The sequence below is a fragment of the Chenopodium quinoa genome, unplaced genomic scaffold (genome assembly GCF_001683475.1).
Source record: "Chenopodium quinoa cultivar QQ74 unplaced genomic scaffold, ASM168347v1, whole genome shotgun sequence".
Lineage (NCBI taxonomy): Eukaryota > Viridiplantae > Streptophyta > Magnoliopsida > Caryophyllales > Amaranthaceae > Chenopodium > Chenopodium quinoa.
Genome location: NW_018743514.1, coordinates 49,028 through 68,364, shown reverse-complemented (window position 1 = coordinate 68,364; position 19,337 = coordinate 49,028). Strand labels below are relative to the sequence as shown.

At 43.6% G+C, this 19,337-nt stretch overlaps 1 protein-coding gene across 1 annotated transcript; it reads right to left on the bottom strand.

The window, feature by feature from the left end:
• Positions 1–17,786: 17,786 nt before the first annotated feature.
• LOC110739885 lies at positions 17,787–18,347 on the bottom strand. The gene has a single exon (XM_021920366.1). The coding sequence runs from the start codon at positions 18,345–18,347 to the stop codon at positions 17,787–17,789; it is 561 nt and encodes a 186-aa protein (XP_021776058.1).
• Positions 18,348–19,337: the final 990 nt, after the last annotated feature.

Genomic DNA, 19,337 nt, shown 5'->3' with positions numbered 1-19,337 from the left:
TCTGGGTCGACCAACCCTGAATAATTCCAAGGCTGTTATAATCCCGTCACTTATGCTGCTTAAGTTTGAAAGGGATAATGGAACAGTCGGCTCCCTAAGGGGAGATCAGAGGATGGCCCGAGAGTGCTATCTCTCGGATGTCAAGCCCACTGTTATGGCCACTGGGTCAAGTGGAGAAAAAACAGACCTTGACAACGTCAAGGAGAGTGCGCCTGTCCAAGAAACAGGCGACAAAAAGAGAAAGGCGCCCCAGACAGAGTCCGCAAGAAAAGCAAGAAAATAGCAATCATTGGCAGAGGACCGGCCGGATGAGTTCCGCCCTCAGCCGGCTGGTGAGCATGCGGACCTAATATTAGACGACTCCCGTCCTGACCGAACAGTCAAAGTTGGGACGACTGCTCTGAGAAACCTTGGTGATGACTTTCACAACCTGTTGAAAGAATACAAGGACATCTTTGCATTTGAAGTCCATGAAATGCCAGGCATTAGTCCTGATCTGGCAGTACATAAACTCGCTGTGGATCCGAAAAAGAAGCCGGTACGGCAAAAGAAGCGGAACCATGGTGAAGAAAGAGGTCAGGCGGCCGCCGCCGAAGTCAAAAAATTACTTGATGCAGGGTTCATTCGGCAATGTTACTTCCCAGATTGGGTTGCAAATGTGGTGCTTGTTAAAAAGCCGAATGGCACCTGGCGAATGTGTGTAGACTACACAGATTTGAACAAGGCGTGCCCCAAAGACAGTTACCCTCTGCCTAAAATTGATAATCTGGTCGACTCAACAGCCGGCCATGCCTTGATGAGTTTTATGGACGCCTATTCTGGTTTTCATCAAATTCCTTTATGGAAGAAAGATCAAGAGAAGACGGCCTTCGTCACTGATCAGGGATTGTACTGTTACACGGTCATGCCGTTTGGTCTTAAGAATGCCCCGGCTACCTTCCAACGAATGATAAACACAGTGTTCTTTGATCAGATTGGGAGAAACGTCGAGGCATATATTGTTGATATGATTGTCAAGACTAAACTTCAGAAAGATCATCTGACGGACCTCCGAGAAACTTTCGCCACACTCAGGCGGCACCATGTCATGCTCAATCCCAAGAAATGTGTATTTGGAGTTGAGTCTGGGAAATTTCTCGGATTCCTTATCAATCAGAGAGGAATAGAGGCAAACCCTGAGAAGGTACAGGCGGTCATTGATATGCAGTCGCCTCGTACCGTCCGAGAGGTTCAGAAGTTAACAGGTTGTCTGGCGGCCTTGGGGAGATTCCTAAGCCGATCAGGCGACAAATGCCTATACTTTTTTCAGGCAATTAAGAAAAAGGCAAGGTTTGAATGGGGGCCGGATGCTGAGGCCGCCTTCCAGAAATTAAAGGTTCACTTGCATTCCTTGCCGAGGCTGGTCAGCCCTTTGCCCAAAGAAGATCTCTACATGTACCTGGCCGTCTCTGATCATGCGTTAAGCGCTGTGCTGCTTGCTGAAAGGGACGGCTGTCAGCTCCCGGTCTACTTTGTCAGTCACGTACTGAAAAATGCCGAGTTGAGGTATCCCCTAGTGGAGAAATTTGGTCTTGCACTCTTCATGGCTGTTAAAAAATTGAAGCCCTACTTTTTGGCACATGCAGTCGTTGTGTATACCGACCAACCAATCAAGCGGCCCCTTACCATCATGGAGTCGTCAGGACGAATGATCAAATGGGCCATAGAAATACAGAGCCTCGAAGTTATTTTCGAGCCTAGAAAAGCAGTGAAGGGGCAAGCCTTTGCTGACTTTATTGTAGAGATGACTCGTCCTCCTGACTCTCAAGTTCCAGACCAACTCTGGAAGGTATATGTGGACGGAAGCTCTACTTCAAATGGTTGTGGAGCAGGCGTCGTATGTCAATCTCCAGAGGGCGACAGGTTCGAGTATGCTCTATGCTTCAGTTTTCAGGCTTCAAACAATGAGGCAGAATATGAAGCTTTACTAGCCGGGATCCGCATGTGTAAGGCGGCAGGGGCAAGAAAAATAGACGCCTGTTCTGATTCACAATTGATAGTGAGTCAGTACAATGGCAAATACGAAGCAACACATCCGGCCATGATCAAGTATTTACAGGCGGTCCGACAAGCAGTCGGCTCCCTTGAGGATTTCCATCTGATCCAAGTGCCGAGATCAGAAAACAACCAGGCGGATGCACTTTCGAAATTAGCATCATCCGCCTCCTCCGATACTCCTCGAACTGTTTTTTGGGAAGTAATGGAGAAGAGAAGCATCGAGGAAAACCCTATTGGAATCCTAGACAGAAGCTCAACCTGGATGGATTCAATCAGGGCATATCTGACAAACGGTACACTGCCGGATGATCCTCAACAGGCGGCAGCACTGAAAAAACGAGCCTCCTGTTTTGAAATGATACAGGGAGAACTTCACAAGAGGGGGTACCTTCAACCCTTCTTAAAGTGTGTTACTCCTGAAAAGGGACGAGAGATACTAGATGATCTTCACTCTGGTTTCTGTGCTTCCCATATAGGTGGTAGGACGCTTGCTCAAAGGGCAAGGCGGCAGGGCTACTTTTGGCCTACTTTGGAAGCGGATGCAATGGAGATGGTGAAAAAATGTGACAAGTGCCAAAGGTTTGGCAAATTAATTCACCGTCCGGCTACTGACCTCACTACCATTCACAGCCCACTACCGTTTGCTAAGTGGGGCATGGACATTCTGGGTCCATATACGCCTGCTACAGGCGGCAGAAGGTATATACTTGTTGCCGTTGACTACTTCACTAAATGGGTAGAGGCGAAGGCTGTAAAGGGAATCAAGACGAAAGATGTAATTTCATTCATTTGGAAAAACGTCATCACTCGGTTCGGGGTTCCCATGTCTATGGTTTTTGATAATGGTCCCCAATTTGAGACGCCTGTTCTCAAAAGCTGGTTGGGAGACCAAGGAATTGCACATTACTTTGCATCTGTCGGCCGTTCACAAGCAAACGGCCAGGTAGAAGCCTTTATTAAAATCATCTCAGACGGTCTCAAGAAAAAGATTGAACGAGCAGGCGGCCTATGGGCAGATGAACTACCACATGTTCTCTGGGCCATTAGGACGACTGAAAAAGGGGCGACTGGAGAAACTCCATTCCTCCTAACTTATGGTGCAGAAGCTGTTCTTCCAATAGAACACTACGAGCCGACTCTTCGAGTAATGCTATATGACGAAGAGGCAAACTGGGAAGCTATGCGCCTGGCATTAGACTCACTTCCTGAAAAGAGGGGCAATGCTGTTTTGCGCCATGAGATCTATCGCCTGAGAATGACTAGATCATACAACAAAAAAGTACACAGGCGTCCACTCAAAGTAGGGGACTTTGTACTTAGAAAAATGGAAGCAGTTGGTAGGGCTAATGAGTCTGGCAAACTAACTCCCAACTGGGAAGGACCCTACCGAATCTATGAGGAAGTCAGGGACGGTACCTACCGTCTGGAAACACCAGACGGACAACCGTTGCCTCGAACCTGGAATGTAGATAACCTTAAAAAATATTTCTTCTGAATGATGTAAAGTAAAGAGCTACTTAATAAAGTTTGCACTTACTATTCAATTTTGTATTACGAGGGGCATGCCGTCTGTACCTTTACAGTCGGCTACTCTCCATTGAGTTTTTCACTCTATCTTCAGAGGGGCATGCCGTCTGTACCTTTACAGTCGGCTACTCTCCATTGAGTTTTTCACTCTATCTTCAGAGGGGCATGCCGTCTGTACCTTTACAGTCGGCTACTCTCCATCGAGTATTTTACTCACAATACTTAGCTAAAAAGATTAGGGCCTGGCCGATCCTGTGCCTAACAGGCGGCCACCCTTCTTTTACTTAGCACCTACGTTCACCAAGAACTTACCAAGGCCACCGACCGAATGATCAGACCAGGCGCCAAGCCAACTGATCAAATCTACAAAACTAATTCGACCTGTCCCAACATCATAGCAGGCGTCCGACGGCATCCCTCCGGATGAAATTCGTCGCAGAGAGCAGCTCCCTTTTGGGTGGAACATTGTTCTATAAACTAATTACACGGCACCTATACGGCTGTCCCCAAGGGCAACCACGTAGCCGTTTTTGAGACAAGGATAACTCTATCACTAACCAAATCAGTGGTAGCAGTTGACATCTGAGTCAGATGACCGCCTGTATTACTTGGGATAGATGCAGGGGGTACCTATTGAGGAAATAGCCAACAAGCATTGGCGAATCAAGGGGTCTAGCCGGCCTACGCCGCCTGGTACCTCTACTTCTCAAACAAAAGTGACGGCGACTGAGTAACTCCAACGTTAACTCATAGTCACTCCTTCAAATTAAGTATGGAATCTAAAAGTTTGAGTCGTCCGCCTGTTTTAAACAAACAAGGGCACTCGAACTCCTATTCCTACTAAGTAACCTATTGAGTTAATAGCCAACAAACATTGGCGAATCAAGGGGTCTAGCCGGCCTACGTCGTCTGGTACCTCTACTACTCAATCTAGATTGCGACAAAGACTAAGTAACTCCTAAGTTAATAGTCACTCAAACTTAGTATGGAGCCTAAAAGGTATGAGTCGTCCACTTGTTTTTAATAAACAAAGGCTCTCAACCAATACTCTTGCTAGGTTAACAAATTACGAGTTAAAAGCCAACATTGGCAATAAAGGGAAACAACCGGTACCCGCCGCTTGTTCCTTGGCGACTAGGTAATTCTATTTACTTGGTCAGACAAATTGAATAAATAGTTCGAATACCGATTGAATAAATGGCCGACTGATCATCTATCCTGGAAACAGACCACCAGTCGTCCAGGGGCATAGGCGGCATACTTACTATGTGTACCTGTCTTAACGTTCGGCCATACACAACAGTCGGTCTAGTGAACAAATTAAAAATACTTAGACAAATTTGAATCAAAACAAAAATTTGATTAAAAATGAGCCGGCCATAAAAGACCAGCAGAATATTCAAAACCCCGGCCCCCTGGCCGGGTAATTACAAATCAAACGGCACGCAGGCCGTGGGAAAAAAAATAATACTTAAAGCTTAAGAAGGGGGCAGTTCAGTATCAGCAGCTGCCGCCTGGTCAGCACTCTTCTTGCTGGACTCGGCCTTAGCTGCACCCTCTTTTGATGCCTTACCCCCAAGTGGCACAAGCGCCACAACCGGCTCTTCCTCCTCCAACGCACCGTCCAACGCCTCTTCTTCAGCAGCCGCCAGGATCTGTTGATTATATATTTCCGAACACTGGCGGTACGTTCTTTCCCACGAGGCAAAGTCGGCACTGGGGAACAGTCGTTCCCAGGTCATGCGCTGGATTTGAGCGGAGTCTTCCACCATCTCTCGGACGAGCTCTTGTTTCTCTTGCTCGGCCTTATCCGAGAGCTCTTGGGTAAGACTCTTCTCTTGGTTCACCAGGCGTTCTTTTACGTTGGCCAAAGATTTCTCCATGGCTTCGTAAGAGTGCATTTTTTGGCAAAGAGGTTTTAGCTCGGCCTTAAGGTTGGTGACGGTCGCCTCCAGCTCGTCAACCTTCTTTTGGGCCGCCTCTAACTGGGCCCGAACAGCGGCGGTAGCCTGCGCCTGATAATAAAGAAGATCAATGGTCAGTACTTCATTTTGGGCAATTTGAAACATTGCCTTATCACAGCTGGAGGCGGCCATAGCCTTTGCGGCCTTTACCTCTTTGTTTTTTCGATCAATCGGCTTGCGAAGGCTGTTGACTCGGAGCAGGGCCTAAGTACAAAGAAAAACAGGCGTCAGTTTCCAAATAAAAAGTTAACAGGCGTCCTGGAACTCAAAAGCTCAAAAATATACTAAGTATACCTCAGCAAGGACCCCTGAAATTCCATCAAGGTCAAGGGTGCCGGCACCCCTGACCGCCTCCCTGTCAGATGGAGGAACTACTTTAACCATAGACTTGGCTACCTCAACCAAGTCAAGTCCCTGGGGGCCGGCTGCATTAAGCGAAAGGAAAAAACAAGTTAGACCTAGTCAAGAAGGAAGCAAGGGTGAGTTTTTTACAAGTGAGTGTCCATACATCTAGGCGGCCCCGCCTGGGTTTTTGAAGAAGTGGCCGGCTGCTTCTCAGCCGCCACTGTTTTCCTGGAAGACCCAGGAGAGCTTGCAACAGTCGTCCTCCGGGCCTTGGGGTCCGGCTGTTGCGAGGAAGAAGCCCTTGGAGTGCCAGACTGAAAACAAAAAGAGTTAGTATATGCATAAGACAACTAAAAGAGGAAGAGTTTTCAAAGCTTACCAAGGGTGCCTCCTTGTTGGGGGAGTCGGCATACGACTGCTTCATGAGCGAGGCCCGCAACATGGCCGCCGCAGTCTTAGATGCTGATATTTTACTCATGGCGTCAGCTGCAAGAAATAAACAGCAAAGTTAGTAAAAATCCCAAGTAAACAAGGCGTGAAAAAACAGAGTATTCGTCAGGCCGGCTACCTCTAGAGCACCGACTGCCGAGGCCACAGGCGGCCAAAAAGTACTCGTCATAGAGCCACTTGAAGCTCGGGACGCAGTTTAGGGGTACTTGCTCTCGTACCCCTGAAGTAGAGTTCACCCTAGTCTCTACTTTGAAGAGTCCTTTGTCCAGGATCTCTTTTTTAGCCTTTGGGGGAACAGGCGGCATGCTGCGGCCGCCTGCGAGAAGAGGCGGATCCCTATTCCACTTGTTAAAGCGTTTGTTCAGCTCCGTGTCTGAACCCTCGATAATAAGAAAGGTGTTCCGCCAATCCTTCCATTTGTTTGCCTTACCTTTTGTCATGAGGTAACCCCTATGGCTTGTTAGTTGGTACCAGCCGGTACCTCCCGACTTAGGGGTCCGGCTGAGATAGTTCATGTGGGCGAAAGCCTCAAAGCTTGGCTCCACCCCGTACATTTCGCACCCGGCCACATAGCCGAGTACGTTTACCCAAGAGTTGGGGGCTAACTGCCATAACCCCAGATCATACCCATCTAAAATCCGCTGAACAGCCGGATGTAATGGGAAGCGCAGTCCAGCTTTGATGGTCGCCACATAGCAGCCAAAGCAGCCGTCACCATAGCTGGTACCAGCCGGCCAGACGACAGTGTCTTCTGGATCCGGCACAAACAGTAAAAATTCCGGGCCCATTTTGTGGTTAGCAATAAAGCTCGCCACGTTGTCTTGCATGGTTGCGATCCGGCCCCGGGGTACCCTGCAGTAGTAGGGGGCGTTTTCCTCTCTGTAAGAGGCGGACGGCTCTGCCCAATTATCCCCCTTCTCAACTGCATGAGAACGTCTCGCCTCTTGTAGGCGGCTATGTTTTTCTTCTGAGCCAGGAGAACTGTGGCCAGAAGAGCTGGACTCGGACTCGTCCTCTGACGAGTCCGAAGAGGACGACTCCTCCCCTCTCCTAGAGGGGCCCGCCTCCTCTCCCTTAGAAGGAGCAGAAGGAAAATTAGACATGTCAACGGTAAGATGGGAAGGGAACACCTTGGCCCCTCTCTCAGAACTGTCGGCTTAACAGTCGCCTCGTTGTACATCTGGCGCCTGGTCAGATGTTTCACTAAGGAGCACCCTTTGGGAGGAGCCGTCTGAGTTTGATATCTTAGCAGTCTGTTTCGTTCTGGCCATCACGTTCTGCATAGACACAGATACAGTCGGACTTTGTATAAAGGGCAAAGATGGGTCCAGAAAAGGGCAGGCGGCACTCCTAGTCCTAGATTCAGCCGTCCCCGGTGACCGGCTGATCACTAACTTAGGTCGTGTCGTGTGCTTCCATGGTGCCATTTCAAAAAATAAAAAGAAAATTAAGAGTAAGAGAACTGAGTTACCTGAACGAGTGTCGGTTGATGAAGTCCTGGAAGTTCGGGTCAGTCGGCTTGTCAGAACAGGCGGTAGGCAGAAAAAGTCCGAAATGTCAGAGCAAGTTCAAGGGTCCGAATGTTCTCGCAAAGTTCTCAAATGTGAAAATGACCGAAGTCAGCACTTTCTTATATAGGCAAGGTGAGAAGGCGAAGGGTCGCTTCCAACTTCAAAATTTGGGCGGGAAAATCTCTCGGCCGTTTGCAAGGTGACACCTGTAACAGGCCGTCGCCTATCACCGTGCGACACCTGTCACAGGCGACACGTGACCAGTCACGTGCCACCTGTGAGGGGCAAATGATTAGGGGATTTTTATCCACCAATCACCGTCTGACAAGTGGACCAACCAGGTTCCGCCACGTGTCCTTCACGAAGGACAACAGGAGCCTGCCACGTGTCAGTCACAGATACGTCCTCTACGGACCACTTTAGACACGCCACGTGTCCACCCATGCCAAATGGGAAAACCGGCCATCAAGGCCCAATCCAGTCTAGAGGCCCGATCAGCCCTAGGTTTACCTTAAACCTAGAGAGTTGCACGCTTCTCATGCACGCTTCTTAAGGCTATAAATACTCAATTAATCCTCATTAATCACAGGATCGAATAATCAAGAGATCAAGCAGAGAAGAACAGAGTTATTAACAACCGGCTAATCTCGCTAACGACGCAGATTACCAACACTAAGCACTCTCACCTAGAGAGATCTCATTACTTTAATTTCTGTATTAACTACTCCTTAATCAGGTACTAACTTGACCGTTGGAGGCGGAGCTCTCAGGAGTCTCCGTTATTTTGCAGGTACAGGCGTCCGGTTCCAGTCTCGGAATTGTAACTCTCCCGCAGGACATCAGAAAACCCCGAAACAGGTACGTAGTATGTACACAACATAGGTACGTACCACTATGATTAAATGTACAAACGTCATTTCAGTGGTTCATTTTCGAAGAATTAAATGTACCACTATCACAGTTAAGTGGAATGTTCAAGGTTCCCCCTATTCATAATAACTTCAGAGCTAATACATGCATTAAAAAGTCAAGGCATAATCAAACATAGTGAAGGCATAATTAAACATAGTCTTAGACATACAGAAAAATAGTGTTAGGGAAAGGAAAATAAAACTACAGTACTAATTAATCAAAGACACAGAGCATTGATGAGTATTTGATCCCTAGCATCTTCATCATGGGTCTTTTCCAAATCCCTAGTGGTGGATGGAGCCATTAAAAGCCAAACCAGAATTGAAGTAGTGACTACCTAGCTCTGCCTCCTCATCCGAGCTGCATGGGTCATTGTTCAATTCAACTTGTTGTGGAGGCCATGATGGTGGTGGTGGAGCCTGTAATTGCAAACAACATTTAGTTAGCTAAATAACTTACATTCAAAACAATATTATAAAACAAACAAATTACTTGGAAAACAACATCAACAAGCAACCCATTTAGCTGACTCGATCTGTGCAAGAAATTGGCCCTTAGCATATTTGGTTTCCAAAACATCATAACTCCACCAGGCCTTGACTCCGGACCACATATCTCTGCTTGATATTCACCTGGGAGGTTACGAACAACACAATTGTTCGCGTCATGTTTACCAATACGAGCTTCCAAAATGATAACCAACATGGGGTTAAATTTTTCGTGTAGGGTCGCGAAGTGCTCGCTAAAGGAGGGCCTTGTGCACCCTCGGGCGTTCCAAAATAGAATGAGCGACCCCCGATCAACTACACCATACTCTTCGGTTGAGAATATATGCTCTCCTTTATAGGTACACGGTGGTAGCGTTTACGAATGGGCCAGCGATGGTTAAGCCTCGGATTAAAGGTACAACCTTTAACCTGGAACCTCAGGTGGGTGTTAGTAGTGTCGACCGTCATGAGGTGGAGGGTATCCATAAAAGAGCCAACAAATATGTGGCGCCAAAGCGTGGGGAAAATGTAACCAACTATAGAGTCGGTGTTAAGATTGGGCTTCAAGTCAATTTCTTTCTCTATCTCAGGTGGTACTGTAAGCGGGGACGACGAGGAATAGAACCTCTCTATGAGCCAATACAACATGACACAAGCTCCCTCATTGTAGCAACCTACTAAGTCCTCAAAAAGAGGAAGGTGTCCCGATATCGGCCTGTCATCTTGTAAAAGCATGCAATCAGTTTGGCAGCACATTGATTGGAGGAGATGATAAATCTATTTTATATATATTTTTATTCTCCGTCCCACGGTCATATTTGTGCTTATTTGAGCTCTACGGACCTATTTTTATTACTAATATATGTTTTCTAGTGTTTTTGTAGAGTTGGTATTATTTTGTGGAAATTTGTAGATTTATGACAATTCCCGAGCTATTTAAACCACTACGAAGCATTAGAGTAGGATCGTATTTCATGACCGTATATTTAAAGCCCAAGACCGAGCTAAAGGATGTTAATTCGGTGATTAAGGGCTCAATTGATGAAGAAGTCCAACTTTTACAAACTAGTATCACGGACCAAGTAATAATCAGGTCAAGTCCAAAAGAAGAGATTGGGCTCAAGGTTTGAATTAGCCCACTTGCAAGTGAAAAGGTCCAATCTCGTGGAGCTGCTGGGCGAGAAGTAACGGGCCCGATTGAGCGGCCCAATTCCTGATCTGGGCGCAAGACTCTTCGTATTTGGGCTTCTAATTGATTAGTTTCCTTGTTTTAGTGGAATTTGGGGATTTGGACATTTCTTATAAATAGGGTGTAGTAGTACCGTGGGGAAGGAGAGGTTAGAATTTTAGGAATTAGTTTTATTTTTATTTCTTTGATTTTAGTTTGTTGAACTTTTTCCTTAATTAATTTAGTTTTCATTCTTTTATTATTATTATTATTATTATTATTGTTGTTGTTGTTGTTGTTGTTGTTGTTGTTGTTGTTGTTGTTGTTGTTGTTGTTGTTGTTGTTTTTATCATGCTTGTTTTAATTGCTTTGATTAATTTAGTTTTTATTATGTGTGAGTAGTTTATTTCTAGGGTTCTTGGGGATCCATAAATAATATGAAGGGGTAAATTATTATTGTTGGTTGTTAATGCTTGATTAATTGATTTAATGCTATGCAATTAGATTTGGCCAGGTTTAATTGTATGAGTTATGCAATATTGATTTGAGATTCGAGAGATGAGAATTGATGTTTAGACTTAGTTTCAATAGGCATGTTAATCTATAAATGGTTAGGTCAAGATTCGAAAGATGCAATTTAATACCGACAGATTAATTCTGTGATTATAATATGTAGCGAAAGCCCTTTATAATCTGATTAATTTATGCATTGATGATTTATTATTATGTTTTACCCTAGAGTATTATTTATTGGTGAACCTATACCCTATGCCTTTTATTATTAATTATTTTCCATTAGTTTAATTCTCATTAAAAACAATTTGGTTACTTGATAATTTAGATTATATTAATTAATTAGGAATAAAAAGACTTGTTTCCCTGTGGATTCGACCCTACTTCCCTATCTATTTTAGTTAGTGGTTTTAGGAATTACTTTTGATTAGTTGATACGACTTTAGCCTGTCAAAATTTGGTGCCGTTGCCGGGGAGACGGTTTTATTTTTATTTCTGATTATTTTTGTAGTCTAAATTATTTTCTTTCGTCTCAGAGAACGCAAGTTCTTTGGGACAGTTTCTCATACTTGTTTGTTTAATTCTGTGTTTATGCCTAGGAGTTATAGATCAGGTTACATCCCGTTTGACCCTGAAATTGAACGTTCTTTTCATAGACAGATGAACCTTTTTAGACAGGTACGAGCTACTTCCAAGGGTATTATACCTTTGGAACCACCATCTGATTCTAGTGACATAGAAGTCTATTCAGAACCAGAATCAGAGATGAAGGCTCAACCACCTCGCAAGCTCAGTGATTATACGCAACCGTCCCTGGCAGATTTTCCACACCTTGCGCCTACACCCGATCTCGAGGGAGTACAATTCGAGATTAAACCCCAGTTTATCACCATGATCGAGAGGAAGCAATTCAGCGGAGCTAAGGGTGAAGATCCAAATCTTCACATCTTTGATTTTTGCCAATATTGCAATACTATTAGGCAAGCTGGGGTCACGCAGGACCAAATCAGGGAGATTCTTTTTCCCTTTTCTTTATGTGGTAAAGCTAAATTATGGTACAATGGACTGAATAGAATTACACTTGGTATTACTGACTGGGAAACTCTTGTTTTGAATTTCTATAACAAATACTACCCTGCAGAGAGAACAACTTTATTAAGGAGTAAGATCCTAAATTTTTCCCAAGAAGCAGATGAATCTTTGTATGAAGCTTGGGAAAGATTTAAGGATTTACAGAGAGAATCTCATCATAGGCTAGCACAGTGGCAGATAATCCAAGCCTTTTACAATGGGATTGGATATAATTCAAGAATGATTTTGGACTCTACAGCTAACGGAAGATTTTTGAATTTAGATGTGAATATAGCGAGTAATGTTGTTGAAGAGATGGCTATTCATAATTCCCAATATGGGAATCCCAGAGGATTTGCAAGTAAGGGAAAGCACCAAGTTGATTCTATATCCTTTTTGCAAGCACAATTGACTGCTATTAGCCAAAAATTAGACAATATTAATAATTCTAATTCATCTCCCGTTGCTAATGTTTCTGCTATTGGTACTAACTCTGCAATTAATTGTGAAAATTGTGGTCTTATAGGTCATTGGGCTCAGGAATGTACCAGTTCGCTTGAAAAAATTAATGATTTTCAGGCTTATAAGCAAACTAGTCCATACTCTAACACCTACAATGCAGGGTTGAGAAATAACCAAAATATGTCGTACAATAGTATGAATGCGCCTAACCCCCCACTGCAGGTACAACAACCACAACAGAGGTACTATCAACCTCCACATCAGAGACCACAACAGATTGTTACTCCTCCTTCTGATTCTGGCTTATCAGAAATCAGAACGATGTTAGTTGATATGCAGAAACAGATGCAGAGTAGAGATGCGCAAATTGATTCGATTCTAGCTCATAATAAAATCGTGGACAATCAAATTGCGCAACTTTCCTCTGCTCTACAAACTCGCAAGCAGGGAGCCCTACCATCGCAATTGGTGCAACCTACAGATCACGTGAATGCAATTACGCTGAGAAGTAATTTAAATTACGATGGGCCTTCTATGCCCAAAGATGATGAACCTATCATTACAAAAATTGCTAATCATGATTATGTTACACCAAATATTGTTGTTACTAACCCTGCAGGGCTCCAGAATAAAACTAACTCTTTAGATAATAAATTGTAGGGTAAAACTCAAGACAAGAGGGGAGATGTACAGAAACCAGTTATCAAACTACCATTTCCTAATAGACATCTCAAGAGTAAGTTAGATAAGCAGTTTGGTAAGTTTCTGGAAGTCGTCAAGAATTTGTAGGTAACGGTTCCTTTCACAGAATTAATTACTCAAGTCCCGCATATTCTAAATTCATGAAAGAAATTTTGACCAGAAAAAGATCTAATAGTGAGGTAGAGACAATTGCTTTTTACTGAGGAATGTAGTGCTATACTGCAGAATAAATCTCCACCTAAATTAAAAGATCCGGGTAGTTTTTCTATTCCTTGTCACATTGGAAATTTGATGATTGATAAAGCTCTATGTGATTTGGGTGCTAGTGTAAGTGTTATGCCATTATATGTGAGCTCTAAATTAAATATGGGTAAATTAAAAGCTACCAATATTACTCTGCAAATGGCTGATCGTTCTCTTAAATATCCTCTAAGTGTTTTAGAGGATGTACCTATTAGAGTAGGTAAATTTTATATACCTGTTGATTTTGTTGTTCTTGATATGGAAGAAGATTTGCAAATTCCAATTATATTGGGTAGACCATTCCTTCATACTGCAGGGGAAATAATAGATGTGAAAAGTGGTAAACTTACGTTATGTGTAGGGGATGAAAATATTATTTTTAATTTACATAATGCCCCCAAAAGCCCCATGTTGGAAGAAAAGTGCTATAGTATTGATGTGGTTGATGTATATAATTTTTCTAATAAGCCCCAAGCTCTCGTTAGAGATCCCTTGGAGGCGGTATTTTGTGTTACATCTTCCACAGGAAAAGCCACTACATGGAAGGATGAAGTGGATGCTATAGAAAGGGCTCTAAATTGTGTAGGGTTTGGGTTTGAAGATGAACAAGTGGAGAAAAAGGAACAAATTGAGAAAAATCGGACTCAAAGTGCTGTAGGGCGCCCGATCGGGCGCGAGAGGAAGTCCGTATACGAGCAATCTCGCCCTACCGGGCAAGATGGCGCCCGACCAAGCGTGAGAGAAAAGAGGATTTTTTCCCAAAACTCGCCCGACCGGGCAAACATCCGCTTGACCGGGCGCGAGAACAAAGGTCGAAAAAAGTGCTAAACTCGCCCGAAGGCGCGCCAAGCCGGGCGGAGCCTCGCCCGACCGAGCGCAACAACAAAACTGGCCAACTTCATAACGCCATAACTTTTGCGTTTCCTAACGGAATTTTGCGTGTGACCTATCGTTGGAAAGCTCTTCAAGTCTACTTTCCAGTGTTTTTAAACTTCGTTCGCAAATTACAAGGTGACGCTCGCATTTTTTACTTGAATTTCCTAATTTGCCCCTCGTATATAAATACTCGGGAAACTGACTTCCGAAACTCACAAGTCATTTCACAACCCCCACACTCTCTCTCTAAAATTTTCTCTCTCTAAAAAAAAATTCAGAAATTGTAAAAAAAAAAGAAGTCAGAAATTAAAAAATAAAAAATCAGAAAATTTTTTCAAAAAAAACCCCAAACTTTGAAAATCAAACAAAGAATAACGAACACCAATCAAAGGTTGAATTCGAGTATGGAGGATGGGCGACGCATTAGGCTTACATACGGTGGTCGTGGGGGCAGCGTTAGTGGCGGCGAGCAGGTTGGTTGTTGTTATATTGTTTCTGATTTTGAAAAAAAAAAAAGTTTCGTAAAACCCAGACTTCCGCCTGAAAATTCCGGAAGTCTGGGGAAACTTCCGGATTTTTCAGGCGGAAGCCTGGGTTTTTTGTAATTTTTTTTTTTGGTCGATTTTTTTTTTCCTGTTTTTCGTGATTAGAATATTTTTTTTTTATTATTTTTGAGTAATATAATTTGATTGTTATTGTTATGTTTATGTTTTTATTAATTTCGGAATTTTTTTTTCCACGTGATTATTGATATGTAATTTTTTTTGAGTAATATAATTATAATTGTTTTTATTGTTATTGTTATGTGTAATTGTTATATAATATGGTTTTTATTAATTTTGGAATTTTTTTTCCTCGTGATTATTGTCATGTTTTTTGTTTTGGACTAATATAATTATATTGTTTTTGTTGTTATTTTTATGTATTGTTGTTATGTAATTATTGTTGTTATGTAATTATTGTTGTTATGTAATTATATTGTTTTTCCTCGTGATTATATTGTTGTTGTTGTTATTGTTATGTATTTTTATTAGTTTCGGAATTATTTTTCCTCGTGACTAAAATTTTTTTTAACTAAAAAAATGGATTGAAATTATTGTTGTTGTTGTTATTATTGTTGTTATTGTTGTTTTTGTTGTTGTTGTTGTTGTGTTGTAATGTTGCCGATTTTGTGGTTTATTATTGTTTTGATTTGGTTTATTGTTATTGTTGTCAAATTATTACTAGTTATTATTGATCCTTGGTAATGTTGTTATTATTGTTTATTTGATTTGGTTTGTTATAGTTTTGAAATGATATTTTTGAATTTAAATATTAGCGATTCAAGTTTGATATCATAGTTTTGTGTGTAAGTATTAATGAAATCTGATTTTGTACTTATTTAATGCAGATTGAGGGTTCAGGCGCTCGACATGCAAGATCAAGACGCTTGAATGCATCAATTAGGAGGGAGTTAGGTGGTGCAGGACCTTCGGAGGCACCGTTTCATCATGAGCAGCAGTACGGGTCTGCTGGTACTTGGTCGGGGGAGCATCAGTCAGATGGGAGCGCCCCTATGTACTCGTCGGGTAGAGTGCCTGTATCTGACGATGAGGACGACGAGCGAGCTAGTCATGCTAGTCGAGATTTAGAGTACGACCCTCAGGATTATCGTACCGTGTATAAGGCTCAGCATGGGGGATTTGTTGGCAGTAGTGAGCCAGGCCAACCTTTTACCAGCTCATCAGAGACGTGGGTAGTACAGGAGCTGATGCCAGGTGGGCTTGAGGATGGTACTGTTATTCCTAGTTTTGGGGGTCACATGGCTGCAAATCTATGGGGTGGGCAGGAGCGAAATGTTCTGCGGTGTTTGAGCAGGACACAGTTGTGTACTGAATTGGGTAACTGGCGCACTCGTCTTCCGCAGGAGCACCTGGAACTAATTGATGGCAGTGGTCTATCTCACTTACCCGGGATAATGTTCCGGCGATTTGACTGGCCCCTGATTTCTGCTTTTGTTGAGAGATGGCAGCCAGACACGAACACGTTTCACATGCCATTTGGGGAGATCACGATCATGCTGCATGATGTGTATCATATTCTAGGGCTTCGTGTCGACAGTTCCATGGTTTCCACTACTCCTAGCATAGACGTTTTACGGGACGCGTGCTCGATTACCATGGATATGACTGCGGAAGAGCTGAATGAGAAGCGCGGTACTAAAACCGTATGGCAGGGTAGTGGGGTGCTCACTGAGAGGATAATGGAGTCGACCTTGGAGGCGTAGAGGCCCTTCAGTGTCCATTACAAGGCATACTTGTGGTTAGTACTTGGCGGATGTCTGTTTTTGGACAAGAGTGGCAACCGTACTCATCCTTCCTTCCTCAACGAGCTGTTTGTTAAGGATGTTCAGATTAGTGAGTACTCGTGGGGTTCTGCTGTGCTAGCATATATGTATCGATAGTTGGGTACAACATCACGAAGAGATGCTGATTCTATCGCTGGTTGTCTTACGTTTCTGCAGGCGTGGATCTACGAGTACTTTCCTTGTTTTCGGCCTCAGCAGGGGACCCTGACCAGAGAGCTTACTGTTCCTCGTGCGTCTGCCTGGGATGTCGGATCGGGGTGCCCCAACAAGAGCATGGAGCGCCTCCTCGCTTTTCGTGCTAGGTTGGATCATCTGACTGACAATGAGGTAAACTGGCTACCGTACGGAGTTGATCCAGCACGGCGCGTGCCTGCTGCTCTATTCATTGGCTGCATCCAGTACCGTAGCATCATTGAGCCATATATGCCTGATCGAGTGGTTCGACAACTTGGATACGTCTAGGGCATTCCACAAGCCATCATCAGGTCTAAGAAGGCAAAGAGACCGACAAACTTGAAGATGTATCGAGTAGACTTTCCGCCAGAGATGACATCTGTGATGTGGACTCGGTTTTTCCCTGGTGCGTCTTTCAGTGTGGTGTTAGGTCCCCTCAGCAGGCTTGGTGGTGGTGCTCTTACGTTACAGTCGGTCCTGGTTACATGCAGTGGCTGTACCGATTTTCTCATCCTCGTGTTTCTCCAGTTGCGTCATCACATGGGAGTCGTGCACTGCCAAAGAGAACTAACACGGATTACGTAAGTACTTGTGTTTTGTGGTACTATAATTATTACTACAAATACATCTAATTTGTTTAATATGTTATTTTTTTTATTGCAGTGGATGGGTCGGTCCATGGAGGTTATCAATAGGACACTGGAGGAGTATCCGAGCTTGTCGCGTGATACGAGGGCAATGGCTGAGGCGCTACGAGCTGATTGGAGGGCGATGATGGGGTTGTGACTTCCCTGTTTATTAGTTTTTTTTTGAGTTGTACGCATTTCGTTTATTTACTCTACATTTGGCATGTATTTTAAGAATTGGACTATTGTTTTTGTGTGGTTTTAGTTGAAACTTTGTTTAATTCAGATTTTTTATTTACACTTCTTTACATATTTACACTTTACATATCTACAACTGTTCACAATAAATGAATGTATATAAATGCATTAATTATCTAATTAACGCATCCCACATGTTCCTTATAGCCGCATAACGCTGATCCCAACCGTCAACACTTGGCTCGTGGTTCTCGGTCCACCAACCTGCAATCGGGGGAAGAGGTGAATCTGGTGCAAGGTTAATACAGATAAAATGTGAGCCCCCAACTGTAGCGATCACAAACTCTCGTTCAGGTGCAGTGACCCCCCTTCGTGCCCGCAACGGCAAAATCGTGAGGCATGGATAGTAGCAGGTTGGTACGGTGCCAACACCAAGAATAATAACCATTGCGTTGAACCAATTAGCAATAGGAAATAAATCTTGAATTGCAGTCATCCAATGACGGGAATCAACCGCCCCACCGTCCCATCTAATTCGCTCCACATTGATCCCAAGTCTTCCAAGGCCGTAAATCCTCTCGTACAGGGCTGGATAACCAAGGACCTCGTTTGCTATTGTTTCTCGAGCGTCATACCATCGTCCTTGATCACCAAAGAAGAACTCGGCCACACAACGAAAGCCGCAGTTACCATCGCCGATGACATCCTTCCATCCTGTAATGTAAGGCAACATCGGTACTGGAAGCATGTGTCGATAACGGCTTTGGCTAATGTCACATGGATCTTCTACACAAATTTGGGTTCAGTTATTAGTACAACAGATAATGAAATACGTGAAAATGACAATAGTCAATCTTACCTGTTTTGCGTGCACCACGTGCAGTGTTCTGGCGGTTCACATGTTCAAAATAACAAGGATCACGTCTTGTATCATTGTTTCTTCATCGACCATGAACCTGGTGGTTACAACAGGATCTCCGAGTTCTGAATGATCCGGATGCAGTTCTTCTTCAATGATGCGAGATACGTTTCGAAGAACAGCAGGATCACTACTAATTACCTCATCCATCAGAGAACGAAAATGTGCGGCGTCCTCGGCCGAGTCATTACCGAACACCGGTCCATCATCACCATCACCAATAACCAAGGTCTTCCAGAACGAATGAATTTGCCTGATATACAACCCTGTCCCCGCAGCTAGAGAGTCATGTATCTGGCAAGCACAGGGGAAACCGTGGGTGACACGCATTACACATCCACATCGCTCATACACCTGGTAGCTCAGCTCCCTCATCCTTTTCGTCTCGTCATCGAGAACCTTTAAACAATGCTGAGACACCTTGCTGTTAATACGTGACAGTGGCAATTGTCGGTACTTCTGACCAATCTTCGACCAAGACGCCTCCAAACCGTTACAAATTGCGATGATCTGATTACCAATGTGGCAATGAACTCGGGCCCATACGGTATCCAAAGAACCTGCACATTACAAATAAACCGTCAGGAGTGATAATAACAACAACAACAACAACAACAACAACAACAACAACAACAACAACAACAACAACAACAACAATAATAATAATAATAAGAATGATAATAATAACAACAAAAAAAATCATAATAATCCTAACAAAAAAAATCATAATCATAACAATAAAAATTAATATTAATCAATAACTACAGCAAAGTCCAAACAACGAATATGTCGAAGATTCAAACC